Below are 26434 nucleotides of genomic sequence, written 5' to 3'. Positions count from 1 at the left end.
TCCTTCTGGCAATTCTGGGGATTAGCTCCACCTAGTTCAGCACCCCCTTTCTCCTCCTGTATCTTTGCAGCTGTCCTCTTGCTCATCAAGTTTCAGTGTCACTGCTTTATGATTCAGTCCTCCGATCAGTTCACATTGTGATTTGGGGGTTGGACTAGATGACCTTCTGGGGTCCCTTCCAACCCTGATATTCTATGATTCTATGATCCCTTTTTGGGGGAGTCTTTCAAAGTCTCTCTCCACAGGCAGTGGCAGGCAGTCCTCATGTCTGCTTCCCTGACTATGTCACTCCCTCTGTGCCTCAGACAGTCTTCCCATTCAGTGCTCCATGCAAGGCCACTCTGCAGTGGATGGTAGAGGAACCCAGGCCTGTCCTCTACTCTGGATTCCAGTACAGGGCCCTACAGTGAGCAGTTACTGTCTGTGGCTATACCTTACTGCTCTTGCCCTTGGACTACTTCTTAGCATGCCTCTCATTCTCCAGCTTTCCTAGGCAAACCCTTCTCAGGGGTTCCTAACCCACCCTCTTCCTTCTCCCTTACCTCAGGGAGGAAGCCTGCAGCCTTCCTCCCTGCAGCCTCCCACTCTGTTGATAGCATCCTGACTTTATAGAAGCCCCACCTGTTCCTGCATAGGTGAGCTTCCTTCTAATTAACACCCTCTACACAGCCTAAATCTCCCAGCATTTGCAGCATAATTGACTGATTAGGCCTGCCTGAGCTAATTCAACTCTCTCAGGGCCATTGTGAATAGTATACCCATCATACTAGTGTAATAGCGCTGTCCAGTATAACTGATTATAGAGATTAGATTTAACAAGATAATGTTAAGGCTGATAGCTTTAAAATGGATATAACATATTCTGCTATTTTTGAACTTTTTATGCAAATTATTTTGACATTGCCTTACATAAACTTTATACAAGGAGAAAATGGAAAGATCATTAATTACCAAGTTACTTTATAAATCATACATGAGACAAGGAAAATACAATTGCCCCCAGGGTACACAAATTATATTCTTTTAAAGATTTATTTTTCTTTGAGAACAATAAGTCATCCTTAATAAATGTCAATGCACTGATGTTTTTAACAGAAAGGCAGACAGTATTGTAAAGTATGTCCTACACAAGGGATTATCAGTATATTAGATTATTTTTCCTTGATGCTTTTCCAGTCATTAACTTCTGTGGAGAAATAAAAATGTAATTTTGTTCTTAACAGCAAAGGGCTACTTTTGACCAACTGACCATTTTTTTTTCCTGCAAGGGAAGGAAGTTTAATTTAAATTCAGTATCTCATCCACTGTGTATTTCAATTGGAGAGATCATGAGCAGTCATTTTCCAGGAGTTATGTGCACTAGGTATTTGACTAAAAATATGCAGCATCTGCAGAGGATATAACTGATGTAATGAGAAGCAAATTCAGCTCACTCCATTAATATTTACATGGTAAGTTAGGCTGTCAAACAGGTGTTTCTTGCATTAGCATTTATGGGAATCTTTCTATAATTTTCTATATAAACACTATAAATTTATTTGCATTTCTGTGAACTCAGTCACAGAATGCCATATACAGTTTGAAAATATACGTGTCCATTATTAAGACAATGGGAACAAGCATAAATAGAACAAAAACCTTAGACTCTGATCCAAAGTCCCTGGAAGTCAACAGGAGTCCTTCCATTTGGCTTATACTGAGTAAGGTTGTCTAAGATGGACACCTTCAGCTCCATCTCACTGTTAGCATATTCCATTAAATCCCCTTATACTGTGTTTTACATAACCATATTGATAGTCTTTGCAAAGTGAACAGCATCAAATGTATGGGCTGACTGATTAATGTTTAGGTGAAATCCCAAATCTATTTAGCATGTTCAAGCACATGCTTTCAAGCTTGTCTGTCTTCAAGAAGCAACTATGTACTCCACAGGAGAAAATACCCATAAAAAAGTGGTTTAGTGTGAAAGATTGATAATGGGATTATTGCTCAGACACTCAAAGCTTGATATTTGATATCCTATCAGCCTTTCATTTGTAAGGCAAGCAACAATTGTCCTAGCCTGACATGTTTATCATTGCAAAGCTGAGCCAGTTATCTAAATGTGATAGCTCCTTGGTTTGATAATATTCTATCATGACTATGGCAACCCATGCAGAGCATGTTAGTGCAACTGTAAATCAAAAGTACATTTCTTATGGTGACGTCTGCTTCTCAGAATACTTCAGTATTTCAATTCAAGAAACCTTTTCTCTAAAAGGATAGATCTGGCACGATGTGATTTTTTTTTCGGTACAGGAAAAGTATGACTCCTCTGTATTTAGATTCTTCTCAAAGAACCTGTTTTTAACTACAGACCTAGAGAACATAATATATATATACACACACACACACACACACACTCCATACATACATCTTACAAGGATTTTAATGACCAGTGTGACCCAGGCTTTCACTAGAGATCTAATATGACATTGTTTCTGTGAATTCAGTGGATCTCTGTACCCCGATACACCCCAATGCCCTCTGCCAGTTAGCATCCAGATGTTCTTGAGTCACAGAGTATAATTGATTAACTCACCAAAAACTAACACTTCTTTATTCTTAATCAACTCCCACTGTATGTCTAACAGAGGCCTTCCAATAGTAGGTGATTACAATATTGAGGGCCACCCAACCTGGCACAGATTTACAGTGCTTTCTCACTGAAGTAAATAGAGTGGTATGGAATAAAATTTAATTGAGATTTTGTGCCCATATTTTTGTAGTGCATAAGAATTACATAACTACATGGAATGAGTTCATATTTGAGTTTCAAGCTCACCTCTGAATTTCCTCTCATTTGTGCATTTGAATCAAGCTGAATCAAAGTAATGGCTTTATAAATGCATGGATCGTTTTAAAATGACACCTCAATCTAACACAATAATAAATAATAATTGTTTTTCCCTCAGTACTAAAATACACAAACCCACATATATCACAAGCTGTTAAATTCAATTCCTACTCAACAATCATTTAACAAAAAGCATTTGTGACAAAAACCACACAACACACAGTCTCTGCATGATTCAGATTGAATAAAAGTGGCTACATGGTATCATAAAGAAAATCTCTTACCTGGAAAAGGTGAAGTCAAAACTGGTATTTTGACAGGTGACAAAGTGAGCACATGGCAAGGTTGGATACTTGTAGGTGATGGTCCCTGAGGTGCTTCTGAATCTACGGACACCATGGCAGCCGCTGCTGCTGCAGCAGCAGCTAATGCAATTGTCTGATTATTGCCCACTTGTTTAAGGCTATTCTGGCAACCACCTATGGAAGAGTTAAGTAAAATTTGTTTTATTTTACATTTGAAACAAATATTTGTTGGCAAGTTAAGACACACACTCTATAAATAATAGTGTTTTTCAACATTACAATATAAAAAGGCACTAAATTGTCTTTTTTATTATTGCAATATTAGTAGCTTAATCCTCTACTGGCTGCACATCCAGCCATTCAACTTAATTTAATGGGACATCAAGATGCATCAAAATTCTGTGTTAATACACTGGAGTGGTAGGTGTCATTTTACACAGTATAAAACTTGCTTCACACTCCGACTCGCCCAAGGTCACACATGATGCGTATGGTTGAGCCAGTAATTGAACCCAGATTTCCCAAGTCCCCAGGGAGCGCCTTATCCACCAGACCACCCTTAACTCACAGCTTTTGTGCCATAGACTGCTTTTTGTGTTATAAACATCCCTGTATAGTACATTTTTTAAAACAAAAAAATAATGCTTTCATGCTTTCAAATATAGGTTCTAACATAAAAGGATGGTGATTTGTGCATGATTTGAAAACATGTATATTGTAACTTACCTATAGAGTTATCACAAGCAAGTGAAGAGCTCTGGATGGAGGGGCACAACAGTAGCAGCTGCTGGCACTTGCCCCATCTTTGGCCGAGGGGAAAGTGCACTGAACCATGAAGAGACCAAGAATTCTAGTCTCACTGATTGGTGTTAATTCTGTATACTTTACTGTCCTTATAACTGAGCAAGGTCTCATACCCCTATCTTATAAAGGCAGACAAGTGTCATATGCCCATTTTACAAATAAAGTAACCAAGAGGTAGCATGAGGTCACTTCTGGCATGGCTGTGACTAGAACACAGGTATCTAAAATGGTAAGTCTCATCTACTTCGCTATGCTACTTTTTATGATGAACATGCTAAATCTTTGTACTTGGCTGTGATATCTGTAACTACTAGGTCACATTAACATCAGAACTAGGAATGGAATCCTGCCTGGGCTCTACCTTCCAGTATTTCCTGACTTTTGACTTTGCAATTTGAACCATTTATATTTTTTTTAATATTACCTATATCTACAGGACTATTCTCCTGTAATTATAGGCATGCAATTGCCATCAGTGATACCAAGTTACATGTACATAGACGCACTGCCACTGGAAACACTCTATCCACAGAGATCCCTCTGATTTAAATGGGAGCTCCATTGGACCTGAAGGGAAGAATGTACTCAGTACTATGAAACATTTACCTTTAAAGTGTAACAAGCTTAGGGGAAGACCTTTAGAGCTCAATCACATCTTAGTATGTTAAATAAACAAGAAAATGAGTAGTAAAAATCCTAAGAAGGAAACCTAATTTGGCAAACACCAGCTGTTACCCTCTCTACACTGAGCTATGTATTCAAAAATTAAGCAATCATTAGCTTATTATGTCATTTAGCAAATGTTTTCCGTTCACGTGGAAATCCTTTAGGCAATAAGAGCCAACTGGTAATTCTGCAAAATCACTATTTAATCAGAGCTGTCACTTTAGGCAATTCACAGGTTTATAGCATTTCTTTTTCCAAATGAATTTGGAGGCTAAAGGGACCCTTAGGGTCAGATCCTGGTACCTCTTGTGGCCATTCCCGACCTGCGTACTGACATAAATCACCTGAGGAACTGGGAGATATGGCTATCTGGGGATTCCTCTGGCATGGGAGAACCCAAGGGTGGTGTGAGGCCTGCCTAGAAGATATTAGGATATACCTCTCCTGCCCCCTGTGGAGGGTGTTTGGCCAAGATAAAAGTGGAAAGGTCAGTGCCCCCTGTGTTCTGGTGATTTCTGGCAGCTAGAAGAATCCCTTACATCCATGTACAGCTCACACAACTTGGAGCAGTCCAGAGGCTGCTCTGTGTTGTGCATTGTGGCCCCCAAATCAGGGAACATGAAGGTGGCCTTATACCACCACCCTTATGCCCCACTCCACCACTGAACTGGGTACAGAAGGATTAGATCTGAGACTCTGACCCTTGATTCTTACTGGATTCTTACTCCAGTAGATTTCTAAAAAGGTAAAGTATTCCAGCAGCCAAATTTAACACAGGCATAAGAGGAGTCATTCCACGGAAGTCAACAGAATCGTGAATGTTTCGAATTTAGCTAAACAGGAGAGTGGGTTGTGTGGGTAAAGAGATTTCCTTCAGTATCGATATTTCCTAAGCTTGCACTCCCCTCTTTATTAGTCTTTGTTTGCAATGCAGATGTAAGCAAAATATTTTGCCAGAAAAATAGACTTTACAACATTAGCAACACATACCAAATATATACAGTAGTCATTTCAAGTAATTTCTATTATTCCTGATGTTATTGTCAGTTCTAAGATATTTTCTATTAAAAAACAAAAACAACAAAAAAACAGCCACATGTAAGCCATATATAAGCACATGTCCTTGTTAGTACAACAAGCACATAGGCCAGAGAAACACTAACAAACACGAATACCAAGTCTTTGATATTCAACCTGCAACAAATGAAAGAAAAATAGATTACATCTATCAGGGCCAAAATGGAAATATTCAAAAATCGCAAGTCAAACCATCTGATGACAATGATTTTGTTGTTGTGTCTAACATTTCTTTCTGGGATCTCATGGGCCTATGGGTTAAGTTAATCAAATCCGCATTAGTAGTCTGCCCTTGGATAGAGAGTCTGTGTTTCCAATTCTAGGGATTTTCTGCTGTCACCAAACACAACAACAGAAAAAATATCCTCTAACTGTTCATGGACTCTGACAAAGTATATAAAGAAAAGACTCTTCTACCAGTTTCCCCAAAGGCTGTTATTAAGCAGGGAGAGTGTTCTCTTCTAGCTCGATTTTTTCATTAAAAAAGGATTCTGCAACATAAAGATACAATTCTCAAAATGGGTGAAGGAAAGAAACAAAACAACAGCACAGGCATTAGAACAGTGGGCAAACTACACCCTGCCAGCGCCTTCTTAGCATATGCACAATGGTCCTCAGATGGCACGTGACCAGAATTATCACCAAATTTGGTCTTCTGTTTGGATCATTAGCTTAGAATCATAGAATATCAGGAACCTCAGGAGGTCATCTAGTCCAGCCCCCTGCTCAAAGCAGGACCAATCCCCAATTTTTGCCCCAGATCCCTAAATGCCCCCCCCCCAGGATTGAACTCACAACCCTGGGTTTAGCAAGCCAATGCTCAAACCACTGAGCTATCCATTCCCCGGCCCAGACTAAGCACTAAAGGAGAGAGTGACATAAATGCTGATCCATGCCCCCAGCCTTGCCATGAGCACATGTGGGTGAAATTAGTGAAGTGCTAGAAGTTTTCAGGACTTGAGCCCTTTGTTAACATTTCACCAATCAATTAATAAAGTTTTGGTGATTCTCTCTCTCTCTCTAGACAGTATTAAATCATTCCTGGCAGACAGGACATATCTAAAAATCCTAATACATCGTTCAGATAAAACTTTCTTCTCTGGAATATATCAGATTGTGCCAGATAGCAGATATTTTCAAAAACATTTCTTAGAATGACTGTTATAAGGTCAACACTCAGATACTTGAAAAAGTTGAATAATGATCTACACTGTCATCAATATATGTCTGAGAAACAAAGTTTAAGCTTTTCAGTGAAGTTCACTTCTAAGAAAGTTTTATTTTAAACCTAGAGATGCTTGCTTATCACAGAGAATTTCCTTTTAAGTGCGAAAACACATTAATATGTTGCACAGTTCTTCACCACACCTCTTTACAAGTAGACATCCACCATCCTGCTACAAAATGTTTGCCACAGGTTAAAGGGAAAATATTTGTGGGAGCCTTTTGTTAAAATGACGGCAGCACACTTATGTATGAAACGACTGAAGAACAAGATAGCAGGGGCAGCCATAAAGACAAGAACAAGAAAGGACAAGAGAATCAACCAAAGATTAAGGAAAACAAGGGAGTAGGTAGATAACCCAGGTTCCCCAGCAGATGCCATTTGATCCCCAAATATCCATTATATAGGCAACTACATGGTAAAGTGTCTAGACACACAGCAGTCAAAGACTAACTGTTCCTGTTAGACCTGCTTCTTTATTCTCTCACAGGGTTATCTATATAGTTTTGGGATTCAGGAATTGTCCCTGCTTTCCTATTCATGACCTCATGTCCATCTGACAGTTCAGACATCCTGAAGTTCTTATTACAGTTCTTGCATGGTGTGTTTAAAGAACGAACCATTATTCCTAAAGACCTACAGGACTAACCAGCCTGAGGAGCCACACTACAGAGCATACCACAGATTCATGACCTAAATGGAGCACAATTATCCCACCTTTTCTCTTCCACAATAGCATACTTCTTCCGTTCACATTGTCTGTATATCATGGACAAAGTCAATGAAACAAGATTCTGTGCTGCTGTTTTGTCTGCCCAATGTCCTCCCAACCTCTTGTTCCTTTTATGACTTCTTTCTCTGCAGCCATAAAGGACATAACAGAATTTGCTCTCTCATTATTACTACTATTAACAAACAGTTACAATCATTATATTTCTTCTCTAGGATCAACAAAAAAAGGCTGTTTCTTTTCTTTAACAAAAAACAGAAATAAGGATTTTGGATGCCACTGGAATATACAGGCTCAGTCCTGTCTGAAGAGGGCAATTTCAGCTTTTCTTTTAAAAAAAAGTTCTTTGTACTATAGAATCTCAGTGTGCAAATTAACTGATTAAACTCATTTTAAAATGTTCTCCAGTTTTACAGGCTTACAGTCTTTTTTTTTTAATTCTGCCTACAATGGCCTTTTATAAAGATCTTTCCTATAAGATCCACCGAAAAAAATTAAAACAGCAAAATCAAGTCATTCACAAAGGAAAGTAAATTCTGTGATTGCATCAAGCAGCAGAGGTGCTAAAACAATTTTTATGGTAGGGGTGCTGAGAGCCATCAAACCAAACTGTAAACCCTGTTTATAGTGGAAACCATTTCATGCTGGGGTGCGGTAGTACCCCCAGCACCCCTAATTCCAGCACTTATGTCAAACAGTTAAAAACCATTGGGATACTTCTGTCATCTAGGAGGGGTGGAATAACTTAAATCTAGCAGTATAGTGCTCCTTGCAACTTGCTTTATATCTGTTCATTAGGATGGGTGAAATACATGGGGTTTGCTTTTAATTTTGTTTTAATTTGTGTTGCAGATTCCTGTCCATAATTTTTTTAAGTGCCTCACGAGGACTGACTTTTTGTATTAAAATGGCGTCTTCTTTGCTCTGATGAGAAAATTAGTCAGACTTTAATTTTGCAGTTCTTTCTGCTTCACCACATATCTTCAAAAGATGTCAGTCTAATACAGATAGAACTGTGTTTCAATGTGCGTGTGTCTGTATCTACATGCAACCCCTCCATATGTATTGATAATAGCTTTATAACAAAGTGTAAAACAGTTGATAAATCTTACAATTCTAAAACATTTCTAAAATACTTTTTTCTGTAACATATATTGTATACACATTTAATAGTAGAGTGTGGGGGGAAATACTGAGGCCAACACTTGTAAAAAAGTGAAAAACACTTTGAAATTGCTACATCTGTATCTATAAATTATGTTTAAACATAATTTAAAATATTTTTCAAGCCTTATAAATATATTTGTAGCAAATTAAAGTGCTATAAAATGAAATATCACTTAAATCCCTTTAGGATTATAAATGTGTTAACTTTTAATTTATAGTTGTTGACCTGTTTAAATTTAACACATTTGTACACAGGAAGAGATAGACACCCAATTTTTTTTAAAGACAGAAGTTTATTTTTTTAATTCATAAAACCCAATTTGTTGAACGTGTATTTCCTTGTTTGTTTAATAGCCTGAATCAAGGAATTAGTAAACAGAATAAACAAAGGGCCAGACTCCCCTCTCACACCACTGACCACATGCGTAATGTCATCATGTGGCCATGCATATTGCCATGTAATTCGCCTTGTTTTTGAATTTACTAAGTAATTGTGCTGCAGAATCCAAGCTTTCACTTAACAAGGAATTATGTCTATCACTTACGATTGCTAAGACACCTGTAAAAATGTGAATCTCAAGTGATGCAGTGATGTTTGCCTGTGGTCTATAGAGAGCTTGAAACAGGAGTTCTGAGAGGTCTGAGCTGCCCCATTTTTACCAAATGAAACCTTAGGCCAGACTCTACCGCACAGAAAGGGGCAGCATGTGGCTGTGCTACCCCTGGAGCAGCCCTGGAGGGAATAAGAGGTGACAGGTCCACATCTGTCACAGCATATGATCCTCCCTGTCAAACTGCGTAACTATGCTACCAGATATGTTGAAGGCTCAGAGTCAAGGTTTCACCCGCTCCCACCCACCTGGACAAAGTGGTGATGTAGCAGCTCCACAGACCCTGCACCCCACCACCTCCATTGCTCAGAAAGCGGAGGTAGTGCGCCTGTGGGAATAAGTAAGGTGGGGCTTTAAATTCCTTCTACTCCCTTGAGCTGGAATGCAGGATAGGCTATCATGAGTTTCCTAATTAGGAGTCTTCTGATTACAACATTATTAACTATTTCACTATCAGTTATTTTAGCAGAAAAAAAAATCAAGCCTCTGTCCTTCTCTGACATTGCGGAATGTAGTGGCTGATACTGGGGCACTGTGTGACAGGGCAGCTAGTTGCCATCAATGATTTCAGAGATGAGAAATGACAAATTCAATCCTGTTCCCAAACCTGAAGTCAGCACCACCCTTCCCAAAATGGGGAGGAAAAAAGGAGATACATCCTCCTCACACTGCCAAATGACTCCTGAAGCCAGAAGCAAAACTCCCTTCCTCTTCCTGAGTGCCAAAGGCCCTCACTGTCAGCTATCATAGAATATCAGGGTTGGAAGGGTCCTCAGGAGGTCATCTAGTCCAACACCCTGCTCAAAACAGGACAAATCCCCAATTTTTGCTCCAGATCCCTAAATGGCCCGCCTCAAGGATTGAACTCATCCCTGGGTTTAGTAAGCCAATGCTCAAACCACTAAGCTAACCCTCCCCCACGCCTCCCCGTCGCAGAACTTCTAGCTTCTACCTGACACCTGTACAATGCAGCTTACATTTTTAAATACAAAGGTCTAGTACAGAACAGAAAAAAAAATTGTCAGCTTGGGTCTTGTGTAAAATAAGCTGAATTTATTATCAGAATAAACATACAACACAGATATTATATTAACTGGAATGAGGAAGGGCAGTTGGGACTTAGGGGTCAGAGTCTCAACCGTCTGGAAATTCTATCACATAATTCAGGGCTCCAGGCCAAATAATCTGGGTCTCTGAGTATTGCAAAGAACCCAGGGCCTTGCTTATATTAGTGTGAATCAGGAATAGCTATACTGAAATTAATAGAGATACACAGATATATGTTTAATAAGGATTATATACAGAATTTAATATTAATTTTTATACAAAGGTTGCCATATTTAAGGTATTCAGCACACACTTAATATAGTAGCTGGAAAGGAGCCGTGCCTACTTGCAAAAACATCACTTAATCCTAACATATGATTGTGATACTTCCTGAGCTAACTGCACCTCTGACCTCTAGGTGGCCCCCTTAAGGGCACTCCACTTAGGCTTCTGGCTATTACATTTCTCAGGGCAGTAGCCTGTGATCCTCTCCCTCCAGACTGGGGACCTACATCTGCAGATTCCTGTAATTCACATTCAGGTCTCACCTTAGTTCAGCACAGGCAGTCCTGTTCTCTCAGGGGTAATGACAGGGTTAACCAGTGACTAGCCAGCTCTCGTAAAGCAGAGTACTATTTATTCGGTGAGACAGATATGGCAATTTCTTGCAATATCTTTGGCAGATCTTACTGTATTAATTTTATGAATCATTTTGGGCCAGGGATTGTATGTAATTTCGTGGGAGAGAGTAACCACACTTCCTCCAGGAACTAAGAACTGTGGGGAATGATTAGGCAAATTCACTCAGGCTGTAGCACCTCCAGAAAAGTACCACCACCTGGAGATGCTCGCATATAATAGTTCAAACTGGATTCTCCAGACACCAATAGACAAAGAAAGGACTTCTGGATAAATAGCTTGAATTTAAACTAACTCAGGCCTGCTTTCTGGTCCTATCAGGTCTCAGGGTCCAGCCATCACTTGTGTCTGGGCAGGGACCCATGTCCCACTGCCTTCTGACCAGGAGTCTTAAGGCCGCACAGCCCCCTGCCATACACTGCAGTAACCCCAGAAAGCCAGTCTACCTAATAGCCAGCACCTGTGCTTTGCTTTCTCTCCAAGGGCTATGACCAGCATGGCTAAAAGTTACAAGTTACCACAAAGCTCTCTCTCAGCAGAAACTTTTCTTCTTAGGATAAAAGCATCACAGAGAAGACACAAAAATCAATACCTCCCTATTAAACATAGCAAAATCTCCCATTTACAATCCAGAGCTCCAGTTCCAGAGTGTTTGAACCATGTGGTTCCACCCTTGAGGAATATGAAGGAAGCCAAGCCTCTGACTGAGGGATGCATTTATGAGGGACTAAAAGAGGTCTCAATGGCTCACACTGACATCATCCTTTCTTTTCCTGCAATCCCTTCTCACTCACCTACCTTCCAACTTTAGCAACAAATGAAGCAGGGATCCATCTCCTTCAATACACTGCCCTGATTCATCCTCAGAACAAGTCCAATCTGTGCACTTAAACAAACAAGGGGTGCTGAGCTAACAATAGTATGTGATCCTGTAATTAAAGATTGTTTTGTAATGGATATGAATTAAGGTCTTAAGTGCTTGCCTTTGCAACCTTAATATTCTTTTAAAATATTTTGTGTCTGTAATTTCCTAGGTTTTTATTAAAAACAAACAAACAACTGAATAAACAAATTCCATCATGTGTACTCACATGGGTCATCAGCAGGACGGGAAACTTTAGATCCACCATGCAGACCTCTGCCACCTGATCTAACAGAGTAACTGATAGCAGTAGAAGGTTGTCATTTTCTATGTGGGTCAGCATACAACACATCGTTAACCTGTGGAACTCCTTGCCAGAGGCTGTTGTGAAAGCCAAGATTACAACAGGGTTCAAAAAGAGAACTAGATAAATTAATGGATCACAGGTCCATCAATGGCTATTAGCCAGGTTGGGAAGGAATGGTATCTCTAGCCTCAGTTTTGCAAGATGCTGGAAATGGTCAACAGAGGATGGCTCACTTGATGATTACATGTTCCATCCATTCCCTATGAAGCACCTGGCATTGGTCGTTGTTGGAAGACAGGGTACTGGGCTAGATGAACATTTGGTCTGACCCAGTATGGCTGTTGTTATGTTCTTATTAGAGGGGCATGGGTCACTTTGCCTATGAGTTTCACAGATATTTGCTGTCAGAAGAGGAACGGTGAGACTCAGGAATCATGGGTTCCATTCCAGGCTCTGGAAGTTAGTGCTCCCTAATGGGCACAGACTTCTACTCATTTCAACACCCTCCCCTGCAGCATGACTGCTTCTGTTCTGTTTCCTTCAACTTGTCCTTGTCCCATTCCTGTCTCTTCTCCATCCCTGGTTCCTTGTCCCAGTCCCATCCTCCTCATCTAGCTAGTCCCAATTCAATTTCTCAAGCTTCTCATCCCACTAAGTTCCCATCTTCTTCATAGCAAGTCCTAGTTTCAGGTCTCTGGATTCCCTGGTTCAGTCTCCTCTCCTCACCCCCAACTCTCAGCCTCCTTTCCCACCAGTCCCAGTTCTCTCCTTCCTGGTTCCTCATTGGATCTTTCTTCCTCACCACCACACTGGCCTCCAATCACCCCTTTCCCAACCAGGTTCCTCATCCAATCACACTCCCCATGTCTTTGTCCCAGGTTCTTGTTCCCATCTTTATTCTCAGCCCATCAAGTTCTCTCCCAGTATTCTAGCTATTCCTCAAATCTGTCTCCACTGCCCACTCACGTCTTTACTCTGCCCCACTGGTTCTTAGTCTCAATCTCCTTGCCCAACCAGTTGCAATCTGTCCCCCTGCGATGGGTCCTCATCTAATTATAGTCTCCCTCCACCTACTAGCTCCCAGTCCACTCTATTTTTCCTTTCCATCTCCCAGTTTCATCCTCATTGCCCAGCCAGTGCTTGTCTCTCACACCTGCACCCAACTTCCAGGTTCTGCCCTTCATTGTCATCTCCTTGCCCAGCCAGTACTATTCTCCTTCTGCTCCCAATCTCCTTGTCCAGCCAGTCCCAGTTTCCACCCCCATCCACAAACTCTTTGTCCCAATTTACTCCGTTCTCCCCTCCCCCTGCAGATCTGGCTGTTATCCCCCTTTGAACCAGGCCATTTCTTCCACCATGCTGCCTGGGCCCAGCAAGCTCATTGATAGCACAGGACAGACAGGCTCACTGCTCTCAGTTTAACCACCCAGACCTGGATCCAGAATGGCCTATAACAGCAACTGAAAGGCTGGATCACGCTCATTGGAGAACAAATCTTCAGGAAATTTAGCAACTAAAAATGTAAAAATCTCTACTGAGCATGTGTGAACTGCAATTTTTCAGAATCTTATAATTTGCCGAATTTGGGCAGATTTTTACAGGGACAGGAAAGAGTATACCCCTGAAACAAAGGACACTCCTTTGCCAAATTTCAAGTCCATGGTCTAAGGCATGGAGGTTAGAACTGTTCAAAGAAAAGGTCACTAGAATTTAACATGGGCAAGACAATGTATTTTCCCTATCTTTGTTCTTGGAAACAGATGAAATATATTAGTCAAAATTTTCAAAAAGAGTCAGCAAGATTATAACCTACTGAAGATGGGGTCTTAGAATAGGAATAATAGTGACCTTATTATGAGAGCGGCTGGAAACAACATCTATTATTAAGATGTTCCATCTAAAGATCTTAAAGCCTTCTGCATACTTTACCACATATGAAAAAGGACATCCGTTTGGATATTTCCCTTCAAGCAGATGAAAGAAGCAGAAGATTTGCTTCTTTGAGCCACAGTGTGTTGATAGGAGAGCTAGTCAGGAATTGTCCATTGGAATGATTTTGCAAATGAAAATGCAATTTCATCAAAACAATTTTTCCTTTTGCTGAAAAAAATTGATTTTCCATTAGAAAAATCTGGAACTGATCAAAAATGTTTAATCTCAAGTCAGTTCTAAAAACATTAAACTACAGTCACATTGCCTTACAGAAATGGGAGTTCTGGCCAACATTTTCTCTCATGGGCCAGTCTCTTTGGAGGACAACACTTCCCATAAAGTATTTCTTCTGCATCATAGGTGCCACATGATTAGATGCATTATGGAAGGTGTAGTCTGGCCAGGGAGCTTGGTCCAGATGAGAGAATGGGGGCCAGAACTACAACTCCCATAAGACAATTGGGAAACACAGTTTAATGTCAAACTGAGGTTTTACAATCCAAAACAAAAATTTCTCAGGAATGCCAAAATATTTCATGACTAAACAAATGTGGACATTCTCAGAATTTTGCTCAGCTCTAGTGGGATGGGTGGATTGAGACATTACATCATCATTTATCTAACAAACCAGCTGAAGCCCCTCCACATGTCAGAGTACCACAGGTTCTCAAACTGCCTCGATGACTGTTTGTCCAGTTGCTTAAGAACAGCCCAATGTGTTGGCACCCAGGAACATTGCATCTGCATTCTCTCTTAACAAGCTATGAGGGGTTGTAACTCGCTATATATTTGAGTTTATTTGTACATTTTGCCTGTACTGATTGTAATCAGCAGTCAAGTATTTTGGGATACTTCATAAAATGGAATATATTACTTCTACTTAAGTAGCAGCAACTCTGTTTCTTAATATAATGAAGATACATTTCTATTTATAACTCTTCGTTTCACCTTCACAGCATGCTACATGAAAGCCTTGTTCTACAAGATTTTATGGAAAGCCTTTTTGAGCACTAATAAAAAGTGTACTACTTTAAAAAAAAGGAACATTGCCTGCAAAACAGTGATTGAGAAGCAAACCTGCCAACAAACTGTAACCATAATCTTGAAACATTAAAACAATTTCAATAATTTTAATAGTAATGATATGAAACTGTTCATACAGCTTTGGGCTTGTCTCACCACTTAAGTGGGGGACGAGATAGCTATACAAGAAAAAGAAGGCACATCCAACTCATACCAAACCAACCATGACTTTATTCCATATGACAGATTGCACAATGTAGTAGAAAAAAATATAAATCATTTTCCTTGCAAAAAGATGTAGACACTGTATCCCCAACATAAAATACAGGATATTGCTTTGTTTAGTGGAAATAAAAAAAATAAACAATCATTTCTGGGTGAGAAAATAATGTGTCATTATTTTCTTTAGCTAAATAAAATTGTAAGTGCATAAGGTTTTGTAATCCATTTTTATCTGCCAGGGAATAATAAACGATTACTTTTCTTCAGAACAAATAACACCTTCTAGTACCTAGTATGTGTAACTGCCAAATTATGTGTGTTAGCATTTACCAACGCCCAAGAGTTCATAGTTAGTCTAGGAAAGATTAGATTTTTATCAGAAAATATCACACTGTACACATACAAATCAAATATTTATATCAATAATAGAAATGTACAGCTAAACAAAGAAAAATACTGCTTGAGAATTTATTAGCTTGATTTATGACTATTTACTTTGTATATTTTGATATGTGATCTTGACAATGTGTTTTAATAGTTATAAAGCTATAACTTTTTGAATCTCAAGGTTTCCTTTCAATAAATAATTTTCTGACCTCCCTGCTGCCTGACACCCCCTCACACTCCCAGTTTCCCATAACTGTGAAAATTTAAAAAAGAAAAAAAAGCTTAAAAAACAATCATCAATGTTATCCATCAAAATTATAAAACAAAAATTGAATCCAACAAGCCTATTCTTAATTATTTTTCTTTTTTCATTCTAAAACGGCCATTAAACTGAAGAAACAAGGACATTGATACTAATAACTAACTCCTGGTATGGATCCAATGTACGGGCTTGACTGGACAAGAGTCTCCCATGGCTTTTTTTTTAAACCAAGGGAACCATTCTCATCTAAGTAGGGCCAGCATCTTCCACAATTTGCCACTGAAGCATCTGATTCCAAGTGGTGTGGGTTTCCATTTCCTTTTATAGTTGTGTCGAGTAATCTGAAAAGTTAGGATTTGTAATGCAATAAAGGCTCAACCCTTCTGATAGTCAAAGCATTATAGAGTAAGGTGGGTTTAGCAACACTAGACCTACTTGTAATATCATTTTTATTTGGCAGCTCAAGATTTAACACCTGCTGCAACTGGAGTGGGCAAAATGGTGGAGAAAACAAACACCCATTTCTTGTTGGCAAAGCTTACTTGCTGTCCCTACATTGCAGCTTTCCTAGTGGATAGAAGTCTCTGCTGTGTGCCACAGCTAGAGAGGATACAGAGAACAGAAGGTTTGCAGCAGGTTTTCAGAGCCCATACTAGCCATGGCCTTTGCATTCCCCTTCTCCCCGACTCCCTTCAACCTCCTTGTTGTGTGCATGCTCCAACAGTTCAGTCCAGGAAAGATTAGACAACATTTGTGGCTTCAGAAGAACGCTATTGATTTCCACAGTGACAACATCTATTGTTATAGCACGCACAGACCTTAAATAAGATTGGAGCCCCACTGTGATGGACGCCGTACAAATTACAGATAAATGAAAATGTCTATCCTGGAGGGCTTAAAAGACACAAAACAGATGAAGGGTTGAGGATAAGGAAGACATAAAAGCAAATGAATATGGTGAAGAATTGGCAAAACTCTGTTATTTTTATTATTTTTTTTACATTGAAGGTAGAAAGAGGGTGAGAAATGGCAGGGATGGGTAAATTAATAAGAACGAGGGAGTAAGAAAAGAAAGGAAGGGAAAGAGGAATAATCACTATAATAGCCGTAGTCAGTAGACAGCGTTTTGTAGGCATCACAGCAGAGGTGAGTTTTAAGAAGGGAATTGGAAAATAAGGCAGGGGATGAATGGATAATCAGAACATAAGACTGGCCATACTGGATCCATCTCATCCAGTATCCTGTCTTCAGACAGTAGCCAGACGCTTGAGAGGGAATGAACCAAGTAGGACAGTTACTAAGTAATCCAACCCATCATCCAGTCATAGATTCTGGCAGTCACAGGCTTAGGGACACCCAGAGCAAGGATGTCCCTGACCATCTTGGCTAACAGCCATTGATGGACCTATACTCCATGAATTTATCTAGTTCTTTTTTAAACCCAGTTATACTTTTCCCCTTCACAGCATCCCCTGGCAATGAGTTCTTCTGTACTTTGTGTGAAGAAGTAGATGTTTTCAGAGAACTATTCACTATTACTCCAAGATCTCTTTCTTGAGTGATAACAGCTAATTTAGACCCCATCATTTTGCATGGAGAGCTGGGATTACGTTTTTCAGTGTGCATTACTTTGCATTTATCAACATTGAATTCCAGCTACCATTTTGTTGTCCAGTCACACAATTTAGTGAGATTCCCTTTGTAACTTTTTAAAGTCATCTTTGGTCTTACAAAATTACTCAAGAAAAAGTTATCAACTGCAAACATTGCCAGCTCATTGTTTACTCCTTTTTCCATATGGTTTTATGAATACGTTGAACAGCACTGGTCCCAGATTCTTGGGAGACTCTATTTGCGTCTCTCCACTGTGAAAGCTGACCATTTATTCCTACTCTTTGTTTCCTAGCTTTTAAACAATTATTGATCATGAGGACCTTCTCTCTTATCTCATGACTGCTTACTTTGCTTAACAGCCTTGGTGCTGGACCTTGTCAAAGGCTTTCTGAAAGTCCAAGTACAACTATACCAACTGAATCACCCTGTCTATATTTGTTGATACCCTCAAAGAATTCTAACAGATAGGCGAAGCATACTTTCCCTTTAGAAAAGCCAAGCTGACTCTTCCCCAACATTCTATATCCACCTATGTGTCTGATAATTCTGTTCTTTAGCACAGTTTCAACCAACCAATTTGCCAGGTACTGAAATTAGGCTTACTGACCTGTAATTGTCAGGATCACCTCTGGAGTTTAAAAAAAAAGAAATCAACTCTACATTAGCTACCTTCCAGTCATCTGGTACAGAGGCTGATTTAAGCAATAGTGAATACCATCTAGTCCTGGTGACTTATTACTGTTTATCAATTTGTTCTGTATCCTCTTCTACTGATACCTCAATCTGGGACAGTTCCTCAGATTTGCCACCTAAAGATGGTTTAGATGTGAGAATGTCCCTCACATCCTCTGCAGTGAAGACCGATACAAAGAATTAATTTGCCTTGTCTTCCTTGAGTGCTCCTTTAGCACCTTAATTGTCCAGTGGTCCCACTGATTATTTGGCAGATTTCTTCTTTCTGATGCACTTTTAGTTTTTGTGTCTTTATACTAGTTTCTCTATAAATGCTTTTTTGGCCTGCCTAATTATACTTTTACACTTGACTTGTCAGAGTTTATGTTCCTTTCTATTTTCCTCAAAAGGACTTTACTTCCAGTTTTTAATTGATGTGTTTTTGTCTCTAACTGCCTCTTTTACTCTGTTGTTTAGCCATTGTTTCTTTTTTTGATCCTCTTATTGTTTTTTTGGTGGGGGTACACATTTAGTTTGAGCCTCTATTATGTTGTTTTTTTAAAAATTTCGATGCAACTTGCAGGCATTTCACTCTTGTGACTGTACCTTTTAATTTCCATTTAACTAGCTTCCTCATGTTTGTGTAATGCCCCTTCTTGAAGTTAAAAGCTATTGTTGTGAGTTTATTTGGAATTTTCTCCCCTACAGGAATGTTAAATTTAATTATACCAGGGAGTTTTCCTTCTGCATAAAGGGCAAAATAGAAGAAAGTGCAAAGGTATTTGAAAGTGAAGCTGACTGGTGGATAGTAAAGGCTGAGAACATTGCAGAAATAAAGGCAGGGGCTGGCATCATTATAAGTTATTAGGGGAGCATCACTGAATGGGGTGAAGGGTTTAAAAGGTGAACACAAAGAGGTGAAATCCTGACCACATTGAGATCAATGGCAAAACTCCCATTGACTTCAGTGGGGACAGGATTTAACTCAAAAAGCTTAAGTTTGATGTGGAGATGAAAAGGGAGCCACTGAAAGCACTGATGGCATGAGGTGGGCAGAGCAATGAGCCAGGCAGATGATCATTTTGAGTGAACTTGAGGGGGGCAAAGTTGCAGTAGTCCAAGCCAGAGAGGAGGCGGTTACAATAGTCAAAACATGAAATGAGGACAATTTGGAAGAGAATTTTAGCTGTTTGGAGAGATGGAAGGCTGGATTTTAGAGGTATTGTGTAGGAAGTAGCAATGTGTTTTAGACATGGCCTGGGAGGGCCGTCAAAGATGATACCCAGGTTATGTGTATGAGCAACTTGAAGAAGATGATGGTGCATGCCGTGACAGAGAAAGAAGATGGTATAGGGGAAGGCAGGAAGGGGCCTGTGGAGAGTCTCCAAAGATGGCTGGAAATGTAGGTATCAGATTCACTGAGGAAGCAGAAGTAGAGCTAAGAAGATGGCACAACTAAATGAAGGAAGAGTGATTTTGTAATGGAGAAACTCAGCATGATCAGGAGACTTCTGCCAGACACACAGCACAAGAACAAGAGCTGAGAAAGTGAAGTCAGTGGAACTATACTGATTTATTCCAGCTGAGGATTGACCCTGTTTGTCTATTTGAGTGCTAAGAGTACACTTGATCCTGTGGTACTTATTCAGGAAAAACTCCTCACTGAATTTAGTGTAGATGGCCCAGGCCTCTGGTTGATGGTCCAGGAACTTGGGGGGATCCACAACCATAGAGGTAGATGGCCCAAATCCACCTTTGATAAAAGAATGATGAAGAAACTCCAAGAAATGCAAACATGGCATTTCCAGTCCCCAGCATAGAAATAAACTTAACAGAGGGTCAGAGGAGGGGGGTGAGTAGCGGGAAGGTATTTCTTAATGGGTGGGAATTTAAAAGCTCCTAAGTATGTTAGGCACCTAATTCATTTTGCTGCTTTTCAAAATCCCATTCATAGACTTCAGTGGAAGCTGGAGCAGACTAACTCCAGTAGTTTACATTTGATTACATTAATGTGAGTTTTACTTAATTTAGCACTACAGTAGTAGGCCCTCTTTGTGTATGGGAGGTACTTGTAGACAGAAGTCAGAGGGAAAAAATATCAATGCTACCAGTTCCTAGACCAGCAATGCATGTGGGAACCAGTATTTTACTTCCAAATACACTCCATCAGGCATTTATAAAAGTATCCACCAACATGGCAGCCAGCCACAGATATAAACTTCAAACAATGCATACATTTTGGGGACACAAATTAAGTAAAAGTCATCCAGGTAGAGATGCATAAGCAGTATAATTGTTTTGCCCATCCGTATACTTATTTATGGTCCCTATCATCCATTATGGAAAGCTGAACAGCACTAAAGTTGATCAATAATTAGTAGTGACAAGAACAGAAGGCAGCTTATTGTAAAGTATTATTAAAACCATTGAAATACAGAAATCATTTGCAATATTCTGCTTAATTCCTAAACGCTAGATAAGATTAATTGATAATTAAAAGAGTCTGGCAAAACAGATAGAACATGGATTTTCCCCCTCATAATGAATCCCTGCATTATCCAAAAGAATGTTGCCGTATTACATGTCGCAGAAAATTAAGAAAATACAAGAAGGTAGAAAATTACCTGTCTACAGCACAGTTTCAGATTAAGAACAATTCCATAATAATGAAGGCTGGGGGCAGCTATGGTTTTGCCATTATTTAAAATGGCATTAGCTTTGATCTCAGTAAGACAGACATTTGTTTTAAAATGTATCTTGTTTTTTAATGTGAGTATCTACATTTGGGCTTCAATTATCTTTATTCTAATTATTTGTTTATTAGTGTTTTCTATGGGGCAGCCAGTGTGTTAGATCAATACAACAAAATACTCGTGAAAAGTCACATCCATCTTTGCAGCAATACATTTTCTGACCTTTTCCAGGTATAAAATATAGTATTTATACTATAGCACATATATTATTGGACCACTGGCAACTGTAACATACTTATTTATGTAGATTAATGGAATTTATTTCATGCATGTTATCTTGCATAAGCTAGTTTTAATGAACTGATGGATCAGTTAGTGTTCTATTAATAACTAACTGTCTATACACAGACTATATCAAATTCTAAAAATAAACAACTAATGTTAAAATTACACATTAAATATTATGTCAGCAATCTCATTAGTGTGTTTTGAAGATAAACCAAGTCATCATTGGTCTGGCTATACCGTAGGTCAATGGAGTGGGATTGCTGGTTGCTAAGGAATCTGGGTTCTAATTTTCCATAAGTTTATACTTTCTCTTTTGACATCATTTTTAAAATTTAAATAAAAGGTGGAATGTTCTTGTTCTGGACCTTGTTATCAAGGTTACAACCAAAATGGGAATTTTGCCTGAGAAAAGAATGCAGGACTGAAGCCACTACCTAAAGTAAAAATAAGATCAATAGAATGAAAATGCATAGTGAAAAAAAGTGTTCACAGTTATTTATTACTAACCTGGTATCGGCTGAGGTGTTAACACCACCGTGGGAAGAGGCCTTGAGGCAGTAGCTGGCCTAGATATAGCCATAGCTACTTGATTTGTCATTAAAAGAGGCTTCTCGTGTCCCTGGAAGATTCTTGATTCCTCAGGATGTATCCATGCTGAATCCAGAGCAAATGCATTATTTAAATATATCTGCCAAGGATAAATAAAAAGTATGTTGAAGTTGAAGATAACATAGTTTCATTGCTTATTGTTTTCCTGGTTTTTATGTCTTTGATTCAAGCTCTTATAGCTATATATACACGTTTGTAGCATAGATCATGTCTCAAATCACGAACGGTCTTATAAGACTAGATTGATTTATGTTTCCTAACTATTGGGAGGGTGTGATTATCTAACAAACAAACTAGCTCATAATGGGACTATCCAGTTTAGAAAGTACTGCCAAAAAAAAAAATCCAAACCCCACAGTATGAAAGAACAAGGCCAATCCTACCCCAGAGACAGCTATGGCAGAACAAATGTATCTACAACATTTGGTAGCCCAAGGTTGTTCCAGTGAGGGCTGAGAGATGGAGGAGGCGAAAAAGTTACTCATATGCTTAAATTTTCAAGGCCTGAGGTTGCAAATACTGTGTGAAATCCTGGCTTCACTGAAGTTGATGGCAAAACTCCCATTGACTTCAGCTTTGTCGGGATTCCAGCTGCTGAGTCCATTTCTAACAAATTTATATAGATGTGCAGTCAATAGCAAGGTGTTGCAAGTAGCCAAAATATGGAAAACACATCAAAACCAATTATTTTTGGTGTTACAAACATATTTTACCTGACTTAATACAGAACTAATGTTAAAGCTGTTTTAGTCTTTTTCACTATTTAAGAGAACTGCTGATTTATACCTTCAGAAACAGCCTATTTAGTGATCAACTTTTTATAGCATTAATTTTTCGAGAGGATTTTTGCTTGACAGATTGCTGACCTTGTCCATGCCATCACAGTTTACAAAACTCAATGTTTTCCAGTTGTTATGATAAGATCTTAATATAAAAATGTCCCATGTAAAGCTCAGAGTTACCTTGCAATTAGGTAGTCTCTTATCTCTCCAGTTTTTCCTGGCATGAGGTGGAACAGTAGATGTGTATACATGTGGGAAGATAGGAACAAATTCCACACTAGAAGAAGGTGAAAATCCTATAACTGGAGAATGAGCTCCAAACATCCACTTAAAAAAAGAAGAAATTACAAAATTAAATGAATGAAAAGTATTCTACAAGAAATCAACCAAAGTTTGTACACACTGCATTTAAAAAGTGAATTTCAAGCTAATTTAATTTAGCAACTTCTTTAGTCTAAACATTGGGTTTTCAAAAAAAGCATTATTGTTCAGTCTCATATATATTGTGTGCCACTCAAAGCTAAACTGCTATAGAAATCTACAAATAGAAGGCTCAGAGTTAGAGTACCTAGTCAATGCTATTACTAATCACCAATGTACTGGAAAAAAAATCACATATAAATAGAAAACATCATCATACAAGATTGTGTGTGTGTTTCTGTCTCCAGAGGCAATGGAAAAAACAAAGACAAGGCAGAATATGTGATTTCCTGACTCTTGAATTCTTTGGACAAATATATTGATATTGTAGAAACATTTCTGCATTTCAATCAAATTTCCTCCCACTTCAAAATAATTGATGTTATTCTTCCATTAAACACAAGAGCATGTAGCTTTTTCTCCTGTCCACCCTCTTTCAAATCATTAAGTTCCAAAAGACATTCATAGCTAAAATGCTTGACTGGGAATCTCTAAATAAAATTAATCTAAGATTATGAAGTTCAAAGTTTTATGTGAAACAGCATTAAAAATACAACAGAAGTGCTAAACTACTATGAAATTAACATAGCTATTAATATCTAATACATTAAAATTTAAGATGACCATTAAAGCTGACCAGCAAAAGTTAATTTTAAGTGGCCTTACAATACTGACAAATAATTGAAACATTTATCAGAAAGCACCACTGAGATGTATTGCTTACATTAATATGGTTCAAACATCTTATTGTATATCTATCTATAAAAATCAAAATAGGAGAACTGAATTTAATGGCCTATATTGTTAGAGTGCCCCTTCATTACCAGCCTGCTTTTTCCATAGCAAATAGGAAAAGATCAGAGGATTAAAGGATGAACAAGACAAGCCTTAATGAGCCAGTGCATGAGCCATCCCCCACCCCCTTCTTTTATTAAGAAAAAGATATTGCAGGTTTCTAAACATTAAGGGGAAAAAATCTAGTTCCTGGACATTAAATACCTCTAGTGGCAGCATCCTGACACAACAACATAAAAACAGGTTGCAACTGCATCCAGTTGTATTTTTTAAAAAATTATATTATGGATCTTGGAAAAGCCTTATGGGACATTCACAAACATTATAAAAATAGGACTGTTCAGGTGATCAATCAATGCCTTATCTCTTCTAGTAGGCCAAAATTAAAAATGGCAAGACAACTTTGTTTTAAAGCAAGAAGGAGAGACAGGCTTGAGTTACTTGGCTGACTGAAAGACACCCTTATATCTTTAACTTCCTCTTATTTAAATGGGGATAATAAACGCTATTCCTAGCCTGCTCTTTCGCAGCAATTATAAAACAAGATGATTTTCTATGGAAAATAAATGCCTCTTCCTGGAACAAATACACTTTGGAACCGACCAAAACCAGCAATCTGTTCATTGCTCAGCCCCAGCATTACGGTTCTCTTTGCAACGCAATCAACGCAATCTCTGCTCTCTCAATCCTCAGCTTTTTACACTCGAACTCCCGCAAACTGTGGCATGCCATTGACCAGCTGTACGGCCCAGACACTTACAGAACATTAACTCCTAGCACACTGGAGTCCGACCGCAGGGATTGCGGTTCTATACGTTTTCAGACACACAAGTCTGTAAAAACACACAGGGTATGTGGCTTAAGTACGAAGCCACACGTCCGGAATCCGAAATAAATTCCGATGAATAGTTTATGCGGGTTCCCCCTGCCTTTGAAGTCTGACACAGACGGTGCAGACAGTTACTAACGGATGCGCAGAAACCGTGTGGGTCTGCAACAACCAGGGCTGTGCGGGGCAACTTCAGCACCACCGCGCGTTGGACAGCAGGCAGAAGTTCTGCCCTAGGCTTTCTGCCCAGGCAGTCATCACCGCATCCCCTCCCTCTGCGCCCCCCCCCCCCGCCCCCCAAACCAGCGCCTCACGAGCGTGGCTTTTTTTACTGACCCTGACAATGACACGCACGAACTTGCGTGGACCAAGCCGGCTGTGCTATTCTAGCAGCACTTCGGGAGTCCAACACCCCGATCGGGAAAGGGGGGGGGGCACAGGGAGGGGGAAGGGAGGAGCGGGGAACCGCATTCATTACCTGCCCATCCAGGAAAGGATACTGGTGCACGGCAGGGCGCTGATCTGGCGCAGAGGGCACTGAGAGAGGCAGGAAAGGCTCGCAGGGGACTTGCCAGCCGGGAAGCCCCTGGAGCAGAGGAGCAGGGTGGGGAGGGTGCGGCGAAGAGAGCAGAAGTGGAGGGGGCACCACCCCGGCCCCACCTATCCTGAAGACCCCAGCCGCACTCGGGACCATCCAAATCCAGGGAGGAGGTGGGGGCTCTGCATTCATCTGCCAGAGGAGAGGCTGCTGCCGCTTGGCTCTCGGAACCGGGAGCATTCTACATGGTACGGTACCGTCCCTCCGCTCGCAGGGCTCGCCGCCGGGACGCGCAGGGGCAGGCAGCCGCGGGAGCGGGAGCGGGACCGGGACAGCTCCGCCGAGGGGGCGATGCCCATCCGTGCCCCCGCTAGCTCTGGCGGCTGGAGCAGCGGCGGCAACACCAGAGCCGAGCGCAACTCCGCTCCATTCAGCGGGGCGGCTGCCGCCAGGCTCCGCCCACTGCCCAGTCCTCCCTCCCCTTCTGCTGATGCATAGCGCGGCAGGAGACACCTACGGGGGCGGGGGGCGCAGCTGGCCGGTCTCCGGCAACGTCCCCTCCAACTCCTTCCCGCTCTGTGTGCGGACGGCAGGACAGCCCAGGGCAGCCTCTCAGTCCGCGGGCTGGGGGGGGCGGGGGGAGAGGTGGGAGAAAAAGAAGGAATGGGGGGAGATGTGTAAAGGAGGGGAGCTGGGCTAACAGGCGGGGGGGGGGATCACCGAGGGCCGCTGCCTCAGAGGGGTGCAGGGAGAGCCTGGAGCCCGCTCTTCTGCCTTGGGAGGGAGCAGGGGGAGAGGGGGCTGGCGGGGACGCCCTGTCCTAGCTCTAATAGAAGCCCCCCCCCCCCCCCCCCCCCACACACACCCGGATAACCCGGCTGAAGGTGCCCCTAGGGGACACCGCTGGGCACTCGGTCCTTTCCACCGTCAGCTCCCCGGAGAAGGGGACGCGAGCGGGGCGGGGCCCTGCTCCCAGGAGAACACCGCTCCCAGGCACTGAGCAAAGGGGATTTCCACCCTGCCCACCAGGAACCCCCTGGCTGATCACCACCCCAGGAACCGGGTGACAGGTAAAGCTGGTGGAAAGTCAGA

General features: G+C 40.6%; 1 protein-coding gene across 1 annotated transcript in view; it reads right to left on the bottom strand.

The window, feature by feature from the left end:
- Positions 1–25701, bottom strand: part of TCERG1L (transcription elongation regulator 1 like) — a 215990-nt gene extending 190289 nt beyond the window's left edge. Inside the window, 5 exon segments of the mRNA XM_077822856.1 lie at positions 3121–3315; positions 21877–22057; positions 22941–23087; positions 25283–25546; positions 25549–25701. Coding sequence (XP_077678982.1) covers positions 3121–3315; positions 21877–22057; positions 22941–23087; positions 25283–25546; positions 25549–25701 — 940 coding nt within the window.
- Between the last annotated feature and the right edge of the window lie 733 nt (positions 25702–26434).

Source organism: Eretmochelys imbricata, chromosome 7 (genome assembly GCF_965152235.1).
Source record: "Eretmochelys imbricata isolate rEreImb1 chromosome 7, rEreImb1.hap1, whole genome shotgun sequence".
Taxonomy (NCBI): Eukaryota; Metazoa; Chordata; order Testudines; family Cheloniidae; genus Eretmochelys; species Eretmochelys imbricata.
Note: the sequence above shows the minus strand (reverse complement) of the source record. Positions and strands in the feature narration are given on the sequence as shown.